Source organism: Gasterosteus aculeatus, chromosome 4 (assembly GCF_964276395.1).
Source record: "Gasterosteus aculeatus chromosome 4, fGasAcu3.hap1.1, whole genome shotgun sequence".
Classification (NCBI taxonomy): domain Eukaryota; kingdom Metazoa; phylum Chordata; class Actinopteri; order Perciformes; family Gasterosteidae; genus Gasterosteus; species Gasterosteus aculeatus.
Genome location: NC_135691.1, coordinates 8,881,387 through 8,903,910, shown reverse-complemented (window position 1 = coordinate 8,903,910; position 22,524 = coordinate 8,881,387). Strand labels below are relative to the sequence as shown.

Here is a 22,524-nt window from a genome sequence, read left to right as displayed (position 1 = left end):
GGTTGGAGGGCTGCAATAATCTGTCTCTTCCAGTGAGGATCTGAACTACGGCATAGAGGTGAAAGGAAACGGTCATAGTCAAAAGGTAGGTGAGAGTGCATTGCAGCGGTGCACAGGTTGCTGGAGGGGAGCTAATATTGTATCTACAGTGAAGCCTGCAGTATGCAAAAGACAATGAACCCACTGCGTGCATGCAGAGGATATTAAAAAGAGAATTCTCCATCAGCTTTGGTGCATACACTAGTTAATCTCCCTCAATCTATTTAGAACATGAAAATGAACCTAGATTAATGTAGGTTTCTAACTTAGGAGAGCAGGCCAAAGAGATGTGCATTTATTACTTTACATGCGTCTAAGCATTAAAGCTAAGCAATATCCTTTACACAACTATTGGGTTGACAATAAAGGCACAGTCGGTTGTTGGTAATTTCATTATTAGGCCTGTGTTTCATTTCAGAAGTCCTGTACTGTGATGTAGGAACAATGATTTTGATCATGATGGCGCCGACAATAGCTGCCACGGTGCTTCGGTGCGCTTCGTTTTTTGTTGTTTTTGCTGTTAATTATGTTTCCTGTTGCGATTCCCGGAGCTTTCACCAGAGATGAGCTCTTGAACATCATTTACTTGTCACTTTCTGTTCGCTGGTGCACTTTATTTTTAAAGAAAAAAAAAGAAAAATTTCCTGCAAAGAAAATTTTAAATATTTTAACTAACTTTTATTCCTTTATTTTTAAACTAACCCAGTCTTATACTACTAAACCATAGCATTATATTTTATTTTATTCCTCATGCACTGTTGTACAGCAAGTCAAATTCGTTGTATGTCTGACATATTATGGCAATAAATGTTTCCTGATAAAATATAAAGCTAACAGAAATGCCTGCTCTTCACAAGTATTGATGGGGAAGAAACTGCAAACAGAAAACGTATTTAGCTGAAGTGATAATTCTTGGCGAGCTGTCTCACACGTACAGCAGATCAAAAAACTAAATGTCAATTTTCTTTCTTCTTTTTTTTTTCATTTCTTTGATAAGATTTCCCCCTTGACCCTTGTGACATTACCAAATCGGGGCCTTGCCATTGTCCTTGTGCTCATTTTCAGCAATAACTATGACAGGTGCCAAAATGATCATTGACTTCACAACTTGTGCTTAAACATTTTTACACCAACTTTGTCTGACTTCATCAATCCGTCAGATAGCGTCACAGTACACCGCTTTGTGGAGTGATATATTTATTAGCAGTACGGTCCAGGTCTTAATTTGTTGTACTTGTAGACGCTTTGCTGCAGTTTGTAAAAAAAAAAAAATCGAGAACGTATGATGTGATAACTTTAAGTTCGAATGAAAAGCTTTAAAAAGGAGCTCCTCCCAGGGGTCCCCATGCTCCTAATAGTTTAACACTAATGAGATCTGCTGTTCCCATCTGTACTGCCTCCCACGTTACAGAACTCTTCATAGGGTGAATACCTTTGAAGGTGGGGAGAAGCGCAGAGCGAGGCACAGAGACAGCAAGCATAGCTAGCTAGACGTATTCTCTTGAGCTGCCAGTGTGCTGCTTTTCAATTTATCCAGTCTTCCTGGATGAAGTCTGTGAAAATAATGGTCAAGCTGGACTTGTCAGGACTTGTCAGGTCTGCTCTGTGTACCAGAAATGTCTGGCCAGCGTGACAGTCTATACGACTCAAGCTGTTTAGAGAAAGGCTGGAGAAAAGCAGGCGGCCTGCCACCAAGTGCTTACCAACACAGGTGAGACGGATGCAGCTGAATTCATCAGTAGAGGAGAAATGACGGCACAGTCACACACTTTCAGACGTACGCACGCGTGATGCAAATAGTGACAGTGGGAAAATTTGAACGAGAATGCCAACTGCTCAAAAGACGTGGATGTCTCAGCCAAGCAACAGCGGGCTGAGTTCAAGTTTGTGTCACTTGTGTTTCTGGCGAACGCAGCACACCTCAGACAGCGTGATAAAACTGTTGCAAACAAAACACCTCCTCATCAAAAGGAACTAATAAAGTCTTCAATATACTTAAGTGTAGCCTCAGATAAATAGAATCCTCATTTCCCTCTACATTGGTGTTCAGTTGTCCAAAGTGTATTGATGTACCTATTGACATTCAATAAAGAGAAACCCTCTCAGCAAACCCTGCAGAGTGGTGTAAATCCTGTACACGTCTTGAGTGCTCACAAGGAACAGCTTTCCTTTTACACAATTACGAGACAGCAATAACGTCAGAGTGTGTTCGAACCAATTTTGATTTACAAGTGGACAACATGCTGCCTTTTCATCAGCTTATTATTATTAAGTGGTCCGTATATGTGTGTTTTCCCTCGACAATCCACCCCCCTTGCTTCACTCTAAGCGAGGTATTGATCCTTCCAGTCTGCCGCCCCCTCCTAATTTCATTAGGCTAGCTGCTGTTAATTACTCCACACTCTAACCTTTAGCTGTTTCATTTGGACCAACAAATTGGGTGAATTAAAAAACAGGGAAGGTAGGGAGGGGAAAAGAAGAAGCTGCCTGGCAGTTGTAGTGATGGACCCCCCCTCCCTCTCTGTGGTGCCTGTGTCAGAATCCCAAGCGGCGTAATAATTAAAAAAAGTTCATCAATTTTCTCATGGCTCATCAAATTATGCAGAAGGATCCTACACCGGCAATTGTTGCAGAGGATTAATTTACAAAAACCGTACCAGCTAGATGTGTGTGTGTGGACGCGGTGTGGTCGTCCGGGGAGTTGGAGAGAATTTTGTCCTTTTTACTTTGTGTATTTGTAAAAGGTTTCTCAACTTCAAGCAGGCTGAACACAAATACTCTCTTTATTTATGCGACAGACAGCACTGACTGAATTTGTGTTTTACACCCCTATTTACTGACAAACCAGCTTGTCTTCTTCAGGAAGGTATTATGAGGGTATGATCTGACACTGCAAAGTTATAATTAGACTTCATTTAATACCTTATGTTATGAGATTACACGCGTGGCACATGGCGTCTAAAGCATACTTAAATCACTGGTAAATGTAATTTATTTACCATATGAACCTGGGAATCAGTTAATGAGGACGATGCTCTTAATCCATGTTAAATCAATCTAGCCACTTCCTGTATATCAAAGGATTATTGGGAGAAATGACTACAAGCCGTAGTTGCTGATTTACAACACATCTGATTTCACATCACATTCACATTCTGGCTCGGTGCATCAATATGTTAATCCATACGAGTGACTAAAAAAAACCTACCGGAGTGCTTTAATCACCTGCTTTAAAGTGGGACAATGTTTCAACATGGATCCATTTCCAACCAAGTGAGTGACATTTATAGGATCTTTTGGATCCTTAATATGAGAGATGCCCTTTCCTCAAGGTTGAGTACAGTCTAGTTAAAAAGATTCTACATGATGCAGAAGGAGCCATTCAGTCTACTCCCTTTGGCTGAGATAATAACTTCATCATAATTAGCTTGTGGTGCTCGGGAGTGTTGAATTGTCGGTTGCAGTGGGATCTGGGCTGATTTATTGCTTGATTTAATTACGTATCAAAATTCAATTAGACATGCTTTCAACAAAATTCAAAGTGAGTTTTGTCAAGCTGTCCCTTGAAATCAGGCGCGACTTGAAGGACATTATTCATAAGGCCGTGGCATCTAACTTAATGATTATCGCCTACCAGAAATCACTCACGTGCTGATAGACGAAGATAGAACAAAATAAAATAAGAATAAATACATTTTAAAAATGCGCTGCCAGTTTTACTTGTGTCACATCTCGACAACGACATCAAACAGCATCAAATGGTTGGAAACAAACCTTGATTCAGTGGTGATGTGAGGAGGGTTGCAGGTACTCTACGAGAAGAAGCTTTATGACAAAATGCTCTTTGAGGTCGACTCTGGCTGAGGAAGTGACTGACTTTCTTTACCCACATCGCTCACTGCCTGCTCACCCCCTCACTCCAGACTACACTGGGGGGGGGAAGGGAGAGCTGTTTTGAATAAGTGTCACACCATCCTCCAAGAGCTACATTGATCTTTACTACTATGCAAATCCAGGATGTCATGGTGTCTCTGCTAAGAAGCCCAGGAAAGCAAGGGATATATCAGAGGTCTTAGACTCAAGTGTAGTCCTTTACCATTGTTGTATACACTCATTGACAATTTTATTAGGTGCACCTTGGTATTACTGTGCGTCACACTTTTCGACCCTCAGAAGAGCAAAATATTTTTCAGGCATTGATTGAACCATCCAGAGGTTTTCAATTGGCATGACGTATGTTGACTTGACGGCGTAGTTTTTGAGTCTCTGAACTTCCCACCTTACCTCATCCCGAAAAGGAGTTTATCAGGCGGTATTCTGTGGACTGAGCAAACTATTGGAGTAACGTAAAGTCATTTTACTGTGGTGACTGTGGGTGAGCGGGGAGCACGGTCGTCCTCCAATCAGAGGGTTGTCGGTTCGGTCCCAGGCTCTGCTAACCCGCATGTCGATGTGTCCTTGGGCAAGACACATAACCCAACATTGCTCCTGCGACTACAGTGTGTGGATGTTAGTTACTGATGGGCAGGTGTCACTGTGTATGGTTCTCCTGTCATCAGTGTATGAATGGGTGAATGATGTCATGCAGTATTAAAGCCCTTTGAGTGGTGGGAAGACTAGAAAAGCGCTAGTACAGTCCCTTTACCATTTCCTGCAAACCTCTTCAAACAAACACACATTATCTTGCAAGTAAATCCCCTTGACAAAAAGCCATTATCCTGTCAATATGAAGGTTTGCACCTGGTCAAAGAAAGGTGGGCTGTATTTATAGAAGCAAAACTATCTGAGCAGACCAATTACTGGCAGTCTTTCAAGCTCCTATTTGTTTCCTTCAGGATAAAGATGTCATTGCATAGATTAACATCTTGCCCTTCAATAACACCAACATCAGATGCAATTACACCCGAGTTATGGTCATTTTAACAAGCTATTCAAGCTTATCCCAGGTACTGTTCTCGCCCACATTTGTGGGCTCTAACAGAGGTAATGGACTGTAATCCATGGACAACCCATGTCATCTTGAACGAGGACGGCAGCCGCTGAGAAAGTCAGGTGACATAATTTAAAGAGCAATACAGTCCACTTAGAGACAAAGTGCTCATGGAGGGATCGGTTTAAACAGATCCGAATTCTAATCCATGAGACCGCTGTTTGTGTCTCATTGGAAATCAGGTAGACGTTGCATTAGATAACCTTGTTTTGGATACTCGACTAGAGATACTTTTCTAAGTTAGATAACAAGCTTGGTTATTTTAAATGATTACTTTTTTTCTGACAAAAGCAAGTTGTTTCGTTAAAAAAACCTTGATGCTTATCCTAAGTACCAGATGTTTGTACTGCCTAAATAAACGAGTCTGCACTGTTTGTGGGAATTTTAGTCTTTTGGGAATTTTAGTCTTTTTAAGTACTGCATGCTAAAGTTTAGCTTTTTTTTATTCACGTTGTTTCATTTGTAGTACTTAATCAAAATCAGCCTAAACTGCTTGTGTGTGTTATGTAGACTTCAAAATGAAATATACACTGAACTAAACTACTTAAGCATCGATTTGCTCACAATAATTTGTTAATTCTTGTAAAAAACAGTTAAGGTTCATCCACTCTTCAAAAATTACGTTTGTGTCTACGATGAAACCTCTATAAAATGTCACGTTAATCTAGCCCAATGGTGCTACACGTAATAATAGCATGCCGATTTTCACACAAGCCCAGCACTGCAGCATTTATTTAGCTTAATGGGGCACTTTGTACCAAATCAGTGGGGGAACAAAAAATGAAAAGTGTACTGAGTGCAGATCGCTGCCAGGTGTGTCCGCAGCGGCCACTTCTGTAATGTTCTATTGAATGAATACAAACCACAATTGTTTAACCCTCGGTCCAGAATGCAAGCGTATTAGTTGCGTTTGTCCCACACATCTACCTGCTGCCTGCCGTTCACTTTAACGGCAATTCATAGACTTTCTCTGACCAGAAATCAGTCAGTCGTGCTGTGTGGTTAGCTCTGTGAGACCAACACACTTCAGGACTCCCACCAGCTGCTAACGGCTAATTAGCCCTGTTCCTACCAGGAGGTAGCGCTCCATTTTAGTCAGTACTCTGTTGAGTTTGTCATTTGCTCAGCGATTGTTACACATACGCACATGCAAATGTCTTATCTCATCGTGAAAATCGAGGGAGGAATAAATTCACAATCCGAAGCGGAAACAAGACTCCACACTGTTTAACAGAAGAGTCAATAACGGTGTCAAACGGAGATGAACACCCACCTATGCAGACACGCACACACACACACACACACACAGAAATGCAAAGGTGGGGCATTTTATTGAAATTACACTAAATACACACAGAGTGGAGCCTACCGGTTCAGCCGGACATGAGGTGAACTTTCCCTGCAATTGCTGTCTGCTGCATAGTGAGTCAAAAAGGCTTGACGCAGTGTCTGGAGGAGTGAGCAGCATTAATGGGGAGGTACGTGTAATTGAGTGGACACTTAGTGTGAATGTAATGCCCCTTGATTTGTCAAAACTTCACTTCAACTATCACAATCAAGATCTGCTAATAATGGGAAATATAAATCGGTTTGATCTCTCTCTCATTGAAACATCTGGCCGTTGTTCGTTGTGACTGGCAGAAGCATTGTACATGGATGACAATGTGCAACGACATACTGTATCACATGTTTGGAGCCAGAATGATGGTCACTCACTGACTAACATGCGGCAGTTTCATCTTGGATAAAATTGTATATTGCCTTTCTTTACTATCAACACAAGCATGAATATTTCACAAAGATGTTTGTTTGTTGTATTTCAAGCGTTATGTAACCTGACCATTGCACTGACAACTACAAAGAGATTCGATTTATCTTATGAAATGCAATGAATATGCATATTTGAATATATTGTGCAGATATTTTATAAGAGGGGTGATTCAGAATATCGTTGCTGTTATACATTTACTGTATCTCAATGTAAATCGTCTTTGAAATGACCAATTAGATGACAAGCCTTTACAATAAAATTCCACCCTAGATAACGCTCCTATCTTTTCTAACCATGATTAAATTAAGGGACATACAGGATACACACATAAATATATCCTGTATAAGATGCAGCCACCTGATAAGTACACTTTGAGTCTTGCACAAAACAGTTTAATGAAAACAAATAACTGTCAGGAGTAAAACAATTTCATGCAGTTATCATTTGATCCTCAAAGATGACAAAAAATTGTGCACGACACCAAAGAAATGTCTAAACGTTTAACAATTGAAATGTTGATAACAGATAACGAACAGATGGTAAAATTGGCAGATTGACATGGTTAGTAATTGCCTATACAGGGAGAGTCGTTCTATGCAGCTAGCACACAATAACTAACTTGACTTTACTGCCACAATATATATAGTCAATATACTAAATATTTAGCAAATTCTTCCACAGTCTTGGGTGATACAAGTTCAGTGTAAGGTAACCTAACAATTAAGCTCCTTCGCCTCACAGACTTCACACCTGATGTACTTCACACTTGGCGGGTAAATAGCCGGAGTCTTTTTGAATCGGGGGGCCCAAACATGTGGTACTCAGGCATATGGGAGGAGATTTAATTAAACTGAATAAAGATATTTTTCCTGAGCCTAACCATGTAGGTTTGTTGCCTAAATTCAAGTGTATTTCCCGAAGAACGGGTTCTCTTTGAAGGCAAAGCTCTCACACATACCTTCCGAATGGGTCGGCCCACAGTGGGATTTCACAGGTCACAGTTCGTTGACTGCATTTCCCGTTAAAGGTGTCATTGGTATGCAAAATGTACTAACATTACTACCTAAACCCTTTTTCACATCCCTGGAGTCAATGAGTAATGAGCGCTCCTTGAAATGAAAGGCCCCCAACAGTCATTGCACTAGTTCATATGAATGTGAGAGCAAAGCAAGGTGATTAGTTGGTTGCTGTGAATCCCTGTCCGCCTCCGCTCACCACATCTACATATTGTTGGCAGTTGTTGGGCATTTCAAAGCACACAGTAAAAGTTAAACTGCGTTATTTTCCCCTCTGTGTTCGCTAATGGTGACTTATGTGACCAGCATACATTGAATTAGATATTTTTCTGACAGCTACGTCCCAGTATGTACTGTAACTGTCAACCTTTGCTTGGGAAACACAGACAAGCCATCTTGCAAAGCCAGTGGCACAGACTAAGTAAAACATTGATAAAGCGCTGAGACAAGGCTCACAGTCGTATCCCCATTTGCTTCATGCATATCTTCCTCAAATATGTTGATGTCAGTTTTTCTGGCAGTGCAGTCAGTGAAAAGTGTGGCAGTGATGTAATTCAAAAGCCACCGAGTACAGAGCTGTCCCTCTTCTCCAGCCCGCCTCACCCAATCGGGGTCCATCACCATCACCAAAACAAACTTGCCTCGCTGCCAGGGTAATTTTTGCTCCTCTTTCCCCACTGAGCGGCAGTCATATTAATATCTTTTTAGAAGGCAAATGTGTGCGCCAGGAGGCCAGTCCCATGTGCTTTTTCCCCCAAACCTCTTGCTGTTTTTCTGGCCACAGCCAAGTGCATTAACATATGTTCTAACAGTGCACAGTGCTGCTCTGAATCAGTAAATGCCTTATTACAGCAGGACCCGCTCTGTGCTCTTCCACTGAATATCCATAAGTAGTAAAACACAGCCATCTCGGCCCACTCACAACAGTAGGGATGTGTCTCACATGACAGGGGGGGGTCCTTCAAATTTAGTCAGAGGCCGTCTTTGTCATATTGATATTCCTCCCACTCACAGTAATGGCGGGTGGTAATAATGATAAATAAAGGCAATATTGCTACTGCATAGTACACACTGAGCGTAATAAGGTCATCTGCTGGTTATGGGTTTTTTTGCTTTCGTATTTATGCCTTTTTAGCATGCAGAGTCACATTCTCTCAGCATGACTTACATCTCCAAAGACCATGCCAGTGTGAAATATGCCAAGGCAGAGGGTGAGAAAAATATCCGGAGCAATGCAGCAGGTTCTGGTGGAGAGCTTGTATGGTTGTACTCATTTACGAACTTAAATATCCCATTATTAGTCCTTTTCTTGTTTTTTCTTGTTCTTGTTGTTGTTCTCCCTGTCCATGGAATTACAAACAATTAATGCATCCGTTACAATTGGTGCAAAATAGGGGAAGCTCACTTTTATCTCCACTGTATATTTTTTCAATAATCCACATTATACTTGTTTACGACACAAGGAGACACCTCTCAGAGAGAAGCAGACATTTTCTGACGGAACATATGTTTGCAGTTAATTAAAATTATTTGCAAAAACATTAACAACCTTTTTGGTACACAAAACATAGAGGTGATGATATTCGGGGGAAAGCTTAATACTACTTAGAAATGCATCAAAAAGAATTGCGAAATTAGCAAACCAACGACACACCCACACAATCTGCATATGCAGCTTGCTGATAATTATGTTGATTGCGGCTAAAACGTAGCTTGGTAGAATGAGTCTGCAGATATCAACCGGCCATTGGGGTAGTTTCAGTTAGAATGCTTGTGGTCATTGGCTCCCTCAGAGGGTTTTCAAGATTTATTATACAATTCTAATTTGGGCAATATTTGTTCTGTCTGCCAGAGACACAGTTGTGCGGCGTTGATCTGAAGAGATAATCTGAAAGAATTATTTCAAACTCTGAGAACTTGTCAAATTCTCGCAAAAATAAGTGAGGGCTGAAACCCGTGTCGCCCCACAGCGCTGCACTGATTTATAACGGTAGGGAGGGGACAATAAGAGGCCAGGATACATCACTGGAACATAAAGGTATTGAATAATACTTTGCTCATGAATAAAATCATTATAATAAGCTCCTTTAGGACTTACACCATAACTGTGAATCTTCAGCCTTTTATGATTAATGTTTGATCAATAAATTAAAGCTTTTAGGTATTGAAGGTTTTTATTTTTACATTTTTGTGTATTTTTTTGTGTATTCACATTTTGGGGCAGATCACCTGAGGACACAAGTTTTGTTTGCTTGAACTTCTTCCTTAGACAATATAGTTTGGTCTGCACCACTGTGCAAACTAATGAAGCCTCAATGGCTTTGCTTAAGTCATTAAACATGGAAAACTAACTACACAGTTATGATCTAATGGCAACCAATTGCATAATAACAACCTGGCCGACGAAAATCAATGCCATCAGAAAATGTCTACATATACTGCTTCAGTTCTACAGCCTTTAACTATTCTACTTGTTTCATATGAAGCGCAGCAATAGAACAAGGGTCTGACTCTTCCTCAGAAATAATTTTTCCGTGAATCTTTTGCATCTTTTCCCTCACATTAAAGTGATGTGGTAGTTAAAAATATCATTGACATTCATTTAATTAATAATACATCGGTCATCAGGATTTGATTATTTTTCCTTGCATTATCATCATTACCGTCCTATATGGTGATTTTAATACAATGAATGTCCGTTTATTCATATCACTGCAAACTTGGCAATGCAGCACCTACAGCATGTCTCACTCCACTACTACGCTTTATTTTCTAGTAGTAGGTCAAGTGTAATTAAGAAGCACTCAAGAAATGCAGCTTGGGAAAAAATTTAAGTAAAATACTTTTTTTCCCGTCCACGTGAACACCTCTAAAAGTCACATTTAGTCTGCCTTAAAAACTGTCCAAATCATTATTATCGGCCCTGGTACTTAGTATTATCCAGCCAGGCTAAGATGCTTATACTTTAGCAAATCTAGGGGACCAGGCAGCTGGACAGCAGTCCTGGAGCACACAATGACTTCCCATTAATGGGTTGCGGAGCATCGGGAGAGCCCACCCCGAGCAGAGATTTCCATCTGGATGTGACCTGTGGCAGAGGGGCACCTGCCCCCAGTCATCTGCACTGATTTGACAAATGATGCTATATCAAAGGCCTCTGCACTGATTTAGGTGGTAATTGATTGGAAGTGAGTCCCTCAAATCCCTGATTGGTTTAGCTGCAAGTTGGGGTGAGAAATGCTGTGAAATAAAGAGCGAGAGAGGGAGAGAGAGAGAGAGAGAGAGAGAGAGAGAGAGAGAGAGAGAGAGAGAGAGAGAGAGAGTACAGTGGCAGAGAAATATAAAGAGCTCATTTGCACTCAACATTTTGCGCGATATGCAATTTCTTAACACAATATGCATGACAAATATTCATTTTACAGAACCACCCATCACATCTGTTTCTGTTTCTTTTTCTAATGTAACAGTCAGGATATCCAATTTGTTAGTGTGTCCATGAAGATGGGATTTCACCATTCCAAAAAATGAATCTGGTTAGAAATGGAGTATTATTGATTTGTTCCACATGGAGGTGTGGTCTGATGCAGATATATTAGCATGGCAAGTTAGCTGAGAGGGAGGCACAGAATATATATTCCTTCCTCAATTTTCCCTGAATTGTTGACACTACTAAGCCTTGTTGTGGAAATTGTAGGAGAAGGGAGATAGTGTCAAGCATGGAGGCTGGTCACTGTTAGTTATTCTCCTGAGGATTACCTCCACCTCAGAAATCAGACAGGCACACACATTGATAGATGAACGTCATACATGAACGTTTGAATATTTCACTCAAAAGTATATTTCAAGCAGTTGACAAATACGTTCAAAGTCAAAGTGATATTTGTTCATACGGTTTTCCACATATAGAAATCTAAATATCAAGCGTGCACAATTTTCAAGCTGCGCCAGTCCTCAAGCTGTGCATGTGTACAGTACGGCATTTTGGATGCTTTGCAGATAAGCAGACAAAAGGCAGAGCCATGTTAATGCAACTGTGACAGCAACACCACATACAGTATAATATATATATATATATATATATATATATATATATATATATATATATATATATATATATATATATATATATATATATATATATATATATATATATATATTATACTGTATGTATATAGGCCTAACGTCTTTATTATACGGCAGGCTGGCTGCACCGAATACCTTTTGCCATTTGACACAGACATGTCCTGCCTAGTGACAGATTCTGCACAGTACTGGTCCCAGAGGTTACAAATGACCTTTGGATTGTCTTTTCTTTCAGTCTCAAAGAATTATTTGCTTGACAATGGCCACCAATGCCACCCCGAGCACTTTGATGGAGCCGTGGGTTTTCCCTGCTTGTCTTAAGAGATCACATTAGCCTTTTATGAAGTTTGCATGTGTGTGTGTGTGTGTGTGTGTGTTTGTGTGAGAGGGGTGGAGCGAGTGAATGATCACGTCTGTGTTATTGCATGTGCAATGACATACATGTGGAAATACGTATTCAGGAAGATCCCTCACTAGCAACCCATAGGCAGCTTCATGCTTTCAACTAAACTTAATTGCTGCATGACTGGCCCCTTGTTTGGAGGCCAGAGGGATTTTCTTTCATTATACAGAATTAATCATTGCTAAGATGTGCTTCTTCACTGGCCTTTCCTTTAAAATGCTGCCGTCCACAGGATCTTTTCAGCATTTTATCCGTGGTAATCAGCGTGCATTAATGTGCATTTGCACCCTCATCAGAACCCACAGGAGAAAGTGTGCTTCAAGAGGCAGTGTGTCCATCTGGTATTCCTGCCCCTTAACTTTCACATTGCTAAGTGACGTTTCACAAGAGAGGCTCTCATCCTGTGCGCAAAGTAAAACTGTAAAATGAAATGGCTTGGAGCGGCACGGCTTTAGTTTAATTTCAGAGGTGGCAGGAACAAGGTTCAGTGCAGGCCCCACACTGTCAGATGTGCTTGATCCACAGCCTGATCCTTGCCCTCTCCATCTGTCACCTTACTAGACTGCACCGTTCACATGGACACACAACATCTATTTACGCATGCGCGCCCACACACACACACAATCTTAACAACAATAACAACAGCCAGAACATTGCACTGTAACAAATTGCTGTAAATTTGCGTTGCATTTCTAACGGTATCTTACAGTATGTCATAATAACTGTAACATACAGTTCCATCCCTTGCTTGTAAATTAACGGCCAATGTCATGAATAAACAGTTAAAGTTGTCAATTTACAATAAAAGCAGACTACCGTAATTCAACTGCATGTTACATATATTTTATGAAGTGGTGGAACTACACATACAAGTGCAGTGAATCACAATCCATCTACATCTTTTGCAGGTTAATGTATGGTCAGGTCCTGTAAGTCATCATAATGAGATAGTATCTCATGAGATACGATGATGACTTTGACTTACAGGACATTACTGTACATGCAGCTGTCACTTTTATACAAAACGCCCATGGTTTGATATCATTTTATGTGGAGTGATTGGGGGTTAGGTGTCTTGCTCAGGGACACTTCAACTTGGCACAGGGAGCTGCCAGGATTCGAACCGCCAACCTTGTGCTGCACAGCACACCCTCCCTATCCCATGCGCCGCCTTCGCCGTCGTGTCGCTGTCAGTTGCCGGAATGTAAAGATTATAAATATTTGTATTATTTAAAGTGTTCATTGCCTAAAAGTCATTTGAGTGTTAATCGTGACCGACTGCTCCTGAACTTGAGGTCAGAAGTGTAGTCTCAGTTCATCCAGAACACCTGTCAGTGCAGTTCAACATCAGAGGAGTTTCTCATTGCCTCGTCTCTCCAAGTAATGTTGGTAAGTGTTAACATTCTCCTTCCTTACATGTTGTTGTCTTCCTCAACTTTGTAATTTTAATATTTTACCGATGACAGTGTTTCTAAATATTTTATTTTGGTTTGTTTTACAGAGGCACTGGGTTAAGGACGCCAACCTTTTGCTGCGGTCAATTGAAAGCGTTCCATAGCGTATTGTTGCAGTTAGTTTACCTTGTTCCTAATGATTTCATGATTCATTTTTTTATTATTGTATACATGCGGCATATTTTATGTTTTGATCTTGGTTACAAATGCCGAACATTTTTGTCTTAAAGGCATCTAATAAACTCCAACCACTATGACTGAAATGAGTTTAGTTGTCTTTCTTTAATTTGTTGGGAATTAAATGCAAAAGTATACGGTTATAAGTAAACTGTAACATTCTGGTATTTATAACACAAATGTAAAACCAAGTCAGAATTAAATATTTCAAATCGGATTTTGACAAACAGAAATAAACAATTGTCTTGCTTCAGAGGTTTGTGTTTACCGTCTGTGCTACAAATATTACTGTACAGCAACGGGTATGCATAGGCACAGCCGTCTTCAAAATTCTTTGCTATCCTGTTGTTCCTGCTGTAATGAGAAACCGTTATTCATAATGTAGATTCAGAAGAAAACCTTGTGAAAACTGACACAATTTTCTACCGCCTGAAGCCTACTGTCGGAAATATGATCTTACCCTCACCTCTTACCCTGACTGCCGTACTGTAATGATGCTCGGAGGTGAGCACGCACATCAATTATTCACAGAATGCAAGATTTTCACTCTTTATCTTCTCGCCAGCTAGACGAAACCATTTAAGAAAAATAGAGGAGGAAATAAAGGAAAAGAGAGAGAGAGAGAGAGAGGGAAAGCAGCAAGCCGCTTGCCGGGTGAATAAGATAGCTTGCTGTGGACGGACAATGCGCTTGATGTGAGTTATAATTGTAGTTTAACAACGTGCAGACCTTTGGGATTTTTAGTGTGCAATATATGGCCTTTAGACTTGGATCGCTATGGAAACCAAAGGCCCTGGAAGACCCGCATGCCCACCCACTCGGACAGCCGTTAATCATCTTCGCTCAGATCCTGGCACTGCAGAATTTGGCCAATGTGTCAAGAAGCAATTATATATACTTAGTGCTCGGGTAGCCGATCTCCTCCCTCCCCTGTCTTTCCTCGCTCTCAAACTCTTAATATAATCACAGAGTAGTCAGTTTAAAAGCCCTCTTTTCATTTTACGATCTATCTAGGGACGCACACAATGCAGATGAAGAGAAGTGTAAAAAGACAGAGGATATTCTATTCTGAGAGCCATTATAATCAGAATATTCTTTTCATATAAATCACACCCACCCATTTACGGGTTTTAGCAGCCTCCAGAGCTGACTGACATACTAAATTAGCCCAGCTGGCCCATTGCATTCACTGCACATATTGGGTTGGTGCGGATCACGGAGACTAATGTGAGCTGACTAGAGGGAGATTATGTTCCGCTGCTAACAGCTAAAAAGTGAATAACACGATCGGCAAACCCACGGTGTTTCCCCATTACATCAGCGCCGATCATCTGTTTGCAAATGGAAAGAGAGTCAGTGAAACCGAGAACAAGACGGAAATTGTCCCGGCCACAAACAACATAGATAGACATGCTCAAGCTAAAGAGAGAAAGTACTGCTCCGATATTAAACCTGTGTCAGACGGAAACTTCCTCGTCAAGAGCAACCAAAACCTGAAGGTACAGGTGATATGTGAAACCCATGCAGCGTTGACAGACCTCCATCTGATTTACAAATGACAGACATGGGGAGGGGGAAGCGTGGGGGGGGGGGGGGGGGGGGTGTCGTCATATATTATTATTATTTACTGTCCTGCCACCATCTAAAGCTTTCAATGCCAGCAAAGTCATTTTAGACAGCTAGCTGTGCATTAGTGATGTAGAGGAGTGTTATACTTTGCACAGTTGATGACAGGCTGTCAGACAGCTTCCCTCCATTGGACTCTCTTTTTTTTTTACCAAGGTCCACTCTTGTAACACGCCACCATACCAGCCATTCATCCAGAAAAGGGCACAGGCATTTTTGACACATTTGGTGCTAAGTGAACTGAAATCGTGTGAATTTCACCACATAGCGCATTATCACATTTGCAAGGAGCCTGAACCCGGAGCAGGAACTGAAGGGGAAAGTTATTTCAACGTGTGGAAACGACTTGAGACTATCGGAAGGAAGTGATGACTTTGACTGTGCATCTACAAGTCTAATTATCATTGAATAAATCTGACCTTTGCACCTCGGGCTAAATAAAAATCCAAATAAAATGCAGGGACAGAAAAAAATATGCACTATTTTTAGAACAACTTAAAAGCTAATTAATTTCCACATACTTTGGCCAATAGATTTGTGAATGGAATGTGGTGCACAGAAGAACACGTTTGTGAAAACATGAGAACAGCTTTGACGTGATATGAAGCTGATTTACAAATACGAGATGAGAGTAGGCGCACATTAGAGTAGCTAATGGGAACATTAAATGCTTAAAATAATTGTGTTTTTTGTTCCTTGTCTGAAAGCAAACTGGAGCTTACCTTATGAGGACAAATGGGGGGCGGTGAGTTGAACGACTGCTCCGGTGTCGGGCTCAGGTTCTACAAGGAAAACACATTATCAGGGATGTGTTTTCTGTGGGAGGCATCTCACAGTAAATCATCAGTGACAGAGGTTGCAGCTTATTCCCAAGTCCTACCATTAGCATTTTGCGATATATTTTAGAGGGGTTAAGCGACTGGCAATCTTTGCAGCCCACTAATCCAAAACCACAGCTTTTGTTGAGAGTTGTATTTTAAATCTTTATCTTGACAATATCATCTTATCGTCCACCATGTTAGTGGGTATAGTGTTTTGTTCTGTTTGTTTGTTTTCTCCTTCCTTCTGTCCCTCTGCTTCTTGTCAGAAGATTTCACTGAACATATGTTGAGATTTCTGCATACACAACTGAGCTCATTTTTTGAGGTTAAATGATAATCACATTGTTAATACACCAATACATCACTCAGATACATGAAAACACAATTTAAAAAGCTGACGCAAGGTAAGTCAACAAGCCAACAACAGATGGCCCTGCTGCTTGTGATTATGCAAAGACTCAAAGTATTTGCATACTCACAATGCCTTCATAGAAAGGGGAAAACAACAAGCCATCTTGAGCTGACCTCGGTGAGAAATGAAAAGAGAAATGATCGAGGCAAACCCAGCAGGGATGTGGACGGGCTCTGCAAACCTTTTTGGGAATCTACCAAGGGCTTCCCTCCCGGGAAGGCACTGCTCATTTCCAAGCAGGTGCCTTCAGTTGTGCCCTCATATCCAATTATGTGCCTGTGGTATGTCTGATGCTCCCTGACACTATTAATGGCTGCCTTATGGTATCACCAGGACACAAGACACACTCAACTCTCCAGACTCTTAACATCTATATTTCATAGCAACATAGAAGGAGAACACATCTGTGGCCGGAGCAAGTCGGAGAGTAGGCTTTCACTGCAGCATAAACACTGCATCATTAAATATAAATGAATAAATGGGCCTGGCTGGGATGATGGAATTAGTAGACAAAATTTTCCCAACAGATTGAGTAGTCTATTTGACCATGATATCTTAATTGATGTGACAAATAAACATAATTTTCTTTGGGGATGAGAGCAATACATAGCATTTGCTTTTGAGTGTGTTGCATGTGTGAGGGTGATTTACAGTAGAGAAAACACAATGACCTTGATTCCAACCAGTCTCCAATATTGTGACTTCTACCTTTTATATTGCATATTTAAATGGAAATGAATACAATACTGAGGACATTCAAAAGACCTTTGAAGATATTTTTTTCCCTGTACCCCTATTGACAATACTAATAAAATATATACACAAAACATTTCCAGTTAACCATGCCACTCCAATTCCATTGTTAGTGTTACAAGTCTAAGTCATTTATTTTTTTTATTTTTAGCGTTTGGGCTCAAAGACCCCCATCAGGTCAGGGTTGTGGTTAAGCTAGAATGTCAGGTGTTGAAACAAACAAATCACTTCCCTAAATCACTAAATGCTGTTTACCTGTGCACATCCTGCTGGTAGACGCTCCGCCTCTTGTTAACTACAGCTTTAAAGTGCTGAATGTAATGAATCTAATCCGTGTTAGAAATCGGAAAAGAAAATTGCCGAATTCCCCAAGCACCAAATGTTGGGATTGATTTGATGTCTTTATACATTTGAAGCAAAGAATAGGGTTTACGTTTCATCTTCATCCAGCGTCTCAATTTGAAATGACAAATAATATGGAAAAGGAGATATTTACCGTTACAATGTGCTGCTGTTTGGATTCAGTACTAGTTCATAGAAAAAAAATGAAGAACGAGGCCGAACATAGATCATCTAAATCCGTGTCCCTTTCTTGGACACAAACACAATCACAAGATCTCCCCGGGCTATAATCAGTGCTTTATTTTTTACTGAGAACCCCCCCCCCCCCCCCCCCTACGACCATCTCATTTTAATCTTTGCGCAGAGAAAAACATCATTTTTATTTAGGCCATATTCCTTTCCCACACAGCGCAAGGGTCACACATACATGTAAAAAGTAGTTATTAATCATTTTGGTTTTTTTTTATCAATGCGAAAGCATGCAGCTTTGTGAGCAATAACTCACAGCCCATGTTTTTACACAAAACCCAAATGGAATGACGCTCATGTTATCAGTAGATAAATCACGATTAGAAGAGGGAATGGAGGGAAAAAACATTTTTCAATTCACCTTTGGTCTGGAATATTTTGCATCTGATAGGCAAACATTATTGACAGGGCCTTGGATTACACCATATATTGATGTTTAAGTCTTTTCAGAGCACTAGAGGTGGTTATTGTAATTTGATAAGGCCCAGGCTGCACGAGGCCATAATACAACGCAAGATTTTTTTTCTCAGGAAACGGAAACATGATGTTTCATTGTCAGATTTCTTCAATACACGCTGATGTAGTTTATTTTTTGTCTTTTTGCGTCCTTCCTACCCCAAAGACTAAGTCTTCACTATGCACTTTATCAACATATGTAGGTTAACCATTCAGCAGCATGGAACAGAACTATCCAACTAGAATATTAGACGACACCCGACATAACTTCCTTTCTGTTTCTACGTGCCAGATGTAGTATAGTAGTCTGGTCACATTCAACAAGCCAACTTCCCTCACAAGTCCCCTGAAAAAACAAGAGCCCTATTCAGAGCTGAGTGGACAGGGACTTGTGGCACATTTGTGTTTCTAGCTCCATCAGCTTAGCCTCCATTCTCTACACACAGGGAGGCTTTATTCTGTCGGCTTCCCCGGCTACATCAAAAGTGCCAAGCTACGTTTAGTAAACTGCGTTTTCACCAGCTAGTTGATGCTTTTCTTACTCTGTTGCCACCCTTGACATTGTCCCAGCCCCTCAATCCCACCCATCAATAAAATATAGTACTCTCACTAGGATTAAAAGAGCAATATAGTTCAAGGATTATCGAATGCCTTTGATCATGTGACTGCCATGTTTTTGATCTGCAGCACACAGCACCAAATATATTCTCTTTTTCTTGCCGTCTCTGTCCCTCTCCATGGATTTCCCATTGCTTGATGGTTCTCTGCAGTGTGAAAAGACCTCATGACAGGCAGTGAGAAAAATAGTATAATATCCCTAAAACACAAGTGCCGTGCGAGATAAACCTGTCTGTGTTGAAGTTTGTTTAGAACGTTGAAAACGTGTAAGGAGAATAAGATGTTTGTATTTACTATAATTTTACCAAAAAATGTTTTCATACATTCATAGCTGGGTGAGTGCATATTACATTTAGTTATTACCCCCAGTTGATGCCATGAAAAAGATGCTTTGAGTATGAAAGAAAGAGACCATAGATCATTTGTCTGAAACAGGAAGTAAGGTTTCCGCCAGCTCAACCCCCCATTGTACCCCCAACTGCACCCTGCTGCTGTTCATTAGCAATTCCTGAGCCTCGGGCTATTTTGCAGTGTTTCAATCCCTGCATTATTATTATTTAGCAACTGACTTGGACATGCGATCAAAGGGGCACGCAATATGTGCAACACTTGTATCGCAAAGCAATGCCTTTTCAGTGATGCCCAGACGAAAACCCTATAACTGCAAGCCAGGCGATTACATGGCTCAAATCTAGTCAATATACTTCAAAAATGTTCTTTAGCCTCATTGTACGATCACCTTCCATTAATGTCATGCCAAGATAAAAACAGGACATATCAAAACAATTATTTTGATGTGGCTTCAAGCAACAATGTGAATGGCACTCAAACCTTGAATAAATAAGGCGTGGTTTCGGGCAAAAAAAATCCCATCAAAAAATGATTGGATATCATTTTAATGGTTAAAAAGTGAAAAGGCTTTCATACTGTTTACCTGCCATGTTATTAGATAGACCATGTCAGTCAAGTTGAGGCACACAAAAACAACATACAGACAGGCCAACTAGACATACGCATGCTGCCTTCCATATCCGTCGCTGCTTGCCATGTTTATCTAGTCTTCAATGTGAGCTTAGCGCAGTACTGTGCATATGCATACAGAATGATGAAGGTTCAGAAAATAGTGCCTAAAGGAAGCTGCACATATAGCACAGCCTCTTTGAAACTGTGCCAGGCTGAGCCTCATTTGCAAAGCAATTTGACAACAAAAGTAAAATACTCTACAACTTCAAACCACATTCTGGAGATGCCAACTGGTGCAGCCCTGCAGTAGGCTCGCAGAGGGAATTTGAAAGGGTTACACCCGGTGTCCCGTGTGTGCTTCTGACATGGCTTATTTGCAGACCTAGCATTGCACCAGTGCAATGTCATGATTGCTTTGGCAGAGAAAGAGGCCCTAATTTACATGAGAGAGAGTCCTGGAAGCACACGAGGGCTTGCCTTTGACCAAGGTGCCCACAAGCCTGCAGAAAAACAATGTAATTACCACCTACGTAGCTGCTGTTTTTAAAACAAACGAACACAGCAGGAAAACATTATCGTAAATCAGTTCAACAGCCTTAACCTTAAAATATGTTTTATAATGTTTAGAATTCTTTGCGTAATATACACACTCATGGTTGACTGGAATACCATACATTTTCCAACACTAAACCTTTGGTCTCCTTCCACTCGATCACACAGTCTTCACTCATTGGAGACTTGGTATGTTTTAAATAAAAAAAAGTCTTTGAGGCCATGGATTGTTTTGACAAGTGCAATATTGCTTTGGATTAACTAGAACAGGATTTCATCCCATGTGGGTTTATGATAATCTACTATGTGTCAGGGAAGCTTAATATTGTTTTTACTGTCTTTACAAGGGCTGTGCCGTTTTACAAGGACATTTAGTTTGCAGAACCCTGATACCAAGAGAAAAGGCACAGGCTCATACTGTTTTAAATTAAGTAATGTAATTTGTTGTGTACCGCAAAACATGTAGGGCATATTTAAGTGGCTCCGAAAATGTTTTCATACCAGATCTAAGCATTTGATTGCTTTTAAAAATCAGGTCACACAGTTTCTCGATCCTGCCAGTTACAGAGGGATGGGACCTCACCTTCGGGTGAGAAAAGGGGCGGCCTCATTTTTTGAAATATGAATATATTTCACCTCCAACAAAAGCCCCAGGTCCACGGCGTGTATGCACTCTAAATGAAGATCAAGCTCGAAACAACATTTATTAAACATATCACTGCTTTCCAAGAACGATTCATTCAACGACTTTCTGCCAAAATGAAATTGGGTAGCAATGTTTGCTGGCAGGTCATGATGGGGGGGAAAACAGTTTGTTGAAAGAGTCAACTAGGTAACATATTCTGAATCAATAAATAATCAATCAGAATCAAATTAGCGTGGCATCATATTCATAGAAAGAAAAAGAAAACTTCCTGCTTATTATTTCTGTATCTATTTATAGAAAGTTAATTTCCTGGTTTGCAAGGGAGACGTCTCATTGGATCAAGATGGATGTGCTGACATGTATGTTTAGAAATCTGTGAATATTACACCACTATCAGTGTGAAAAATATAACCAAACACAACAAAACCATCATCGCTCAAACAGCTTAGAGAGATGTGGCAGTTCGATACAAATTGAGTCCATGAGAAGAGTGACTATGTGCTGAAAAGCTATCTAATCCAGTAATACTTTGGGTGACTTTCTAAAATAAATACTTTGGCATTGTCCTGATGAGAAAGTTTGCCTCATTTAAGTGTCTTTGGGATCTGGATCAATCCACATGGAGGGAGTCACACTTGACCACATAATATGGCATGCTTGTCACAACCCGAAATGCATTTCTCTCTTCAAAGTATATTTCTTGGCCCGTTCTCGTCGCTCCCTCCCTCTAACCAATTTGTCATTCTAAGCCTGGCCTCTCCGCTGCCAGCGCCTAGATGATAGCGGAGGGCCTCTCTGATCCAGGCAGTGGCTAGGGTGCAGGCCAAGTGCTGCGCGAGCCACCCTGGGACACCAAGCAGGCGCTTCTGCCGGCTGATGCACGCCTCCACGGCCGAGAGGAACTAGCTCTGCAGAAGCTTTCAATTTGACACAGAGCGGAGCTCATCTACTTTGTGGGGACATTTGCTTTGTGTTTGCGCACTGCATTTGTGCTTGTTTGTGTGTTTTGTGCCCATGTGCATGTGTGTGTGTGTGTGTGTGTAGAAAGATTAAGAGCGGTCTGGGTGTACGTATGCATTGGTACGTCAGTGTTTGAGCATGACTGAATCTGTATGTGCATGCATGAGAGTGTGTGAAGCTGCTTTTATATATA

General features: G+C 40.8%; 1 protein-coding gene across 1 annotated transcript in view; it reads right to left on the bottom strand.

Moving 5' to 3' along the window:
- Positions 1 to 22,524, bottom strand: part of pcdh11 (protocadherin 11) — a 114,064-nt gene that overhangs the window by 48,487 nt on the left and 43,053 nt on the right. Inside the window, exon 4 of the mRNA XM_040173624.2 lies at positions 16,282 to 16,341. Coding sequence (XP_040029558.2) covers positions 16,282 to 16,341 — 60 coding nt within the window. The remainder of the gene's footprint in view (positions 1 to 16,281; positions 16,342 to 22,524) is intronic.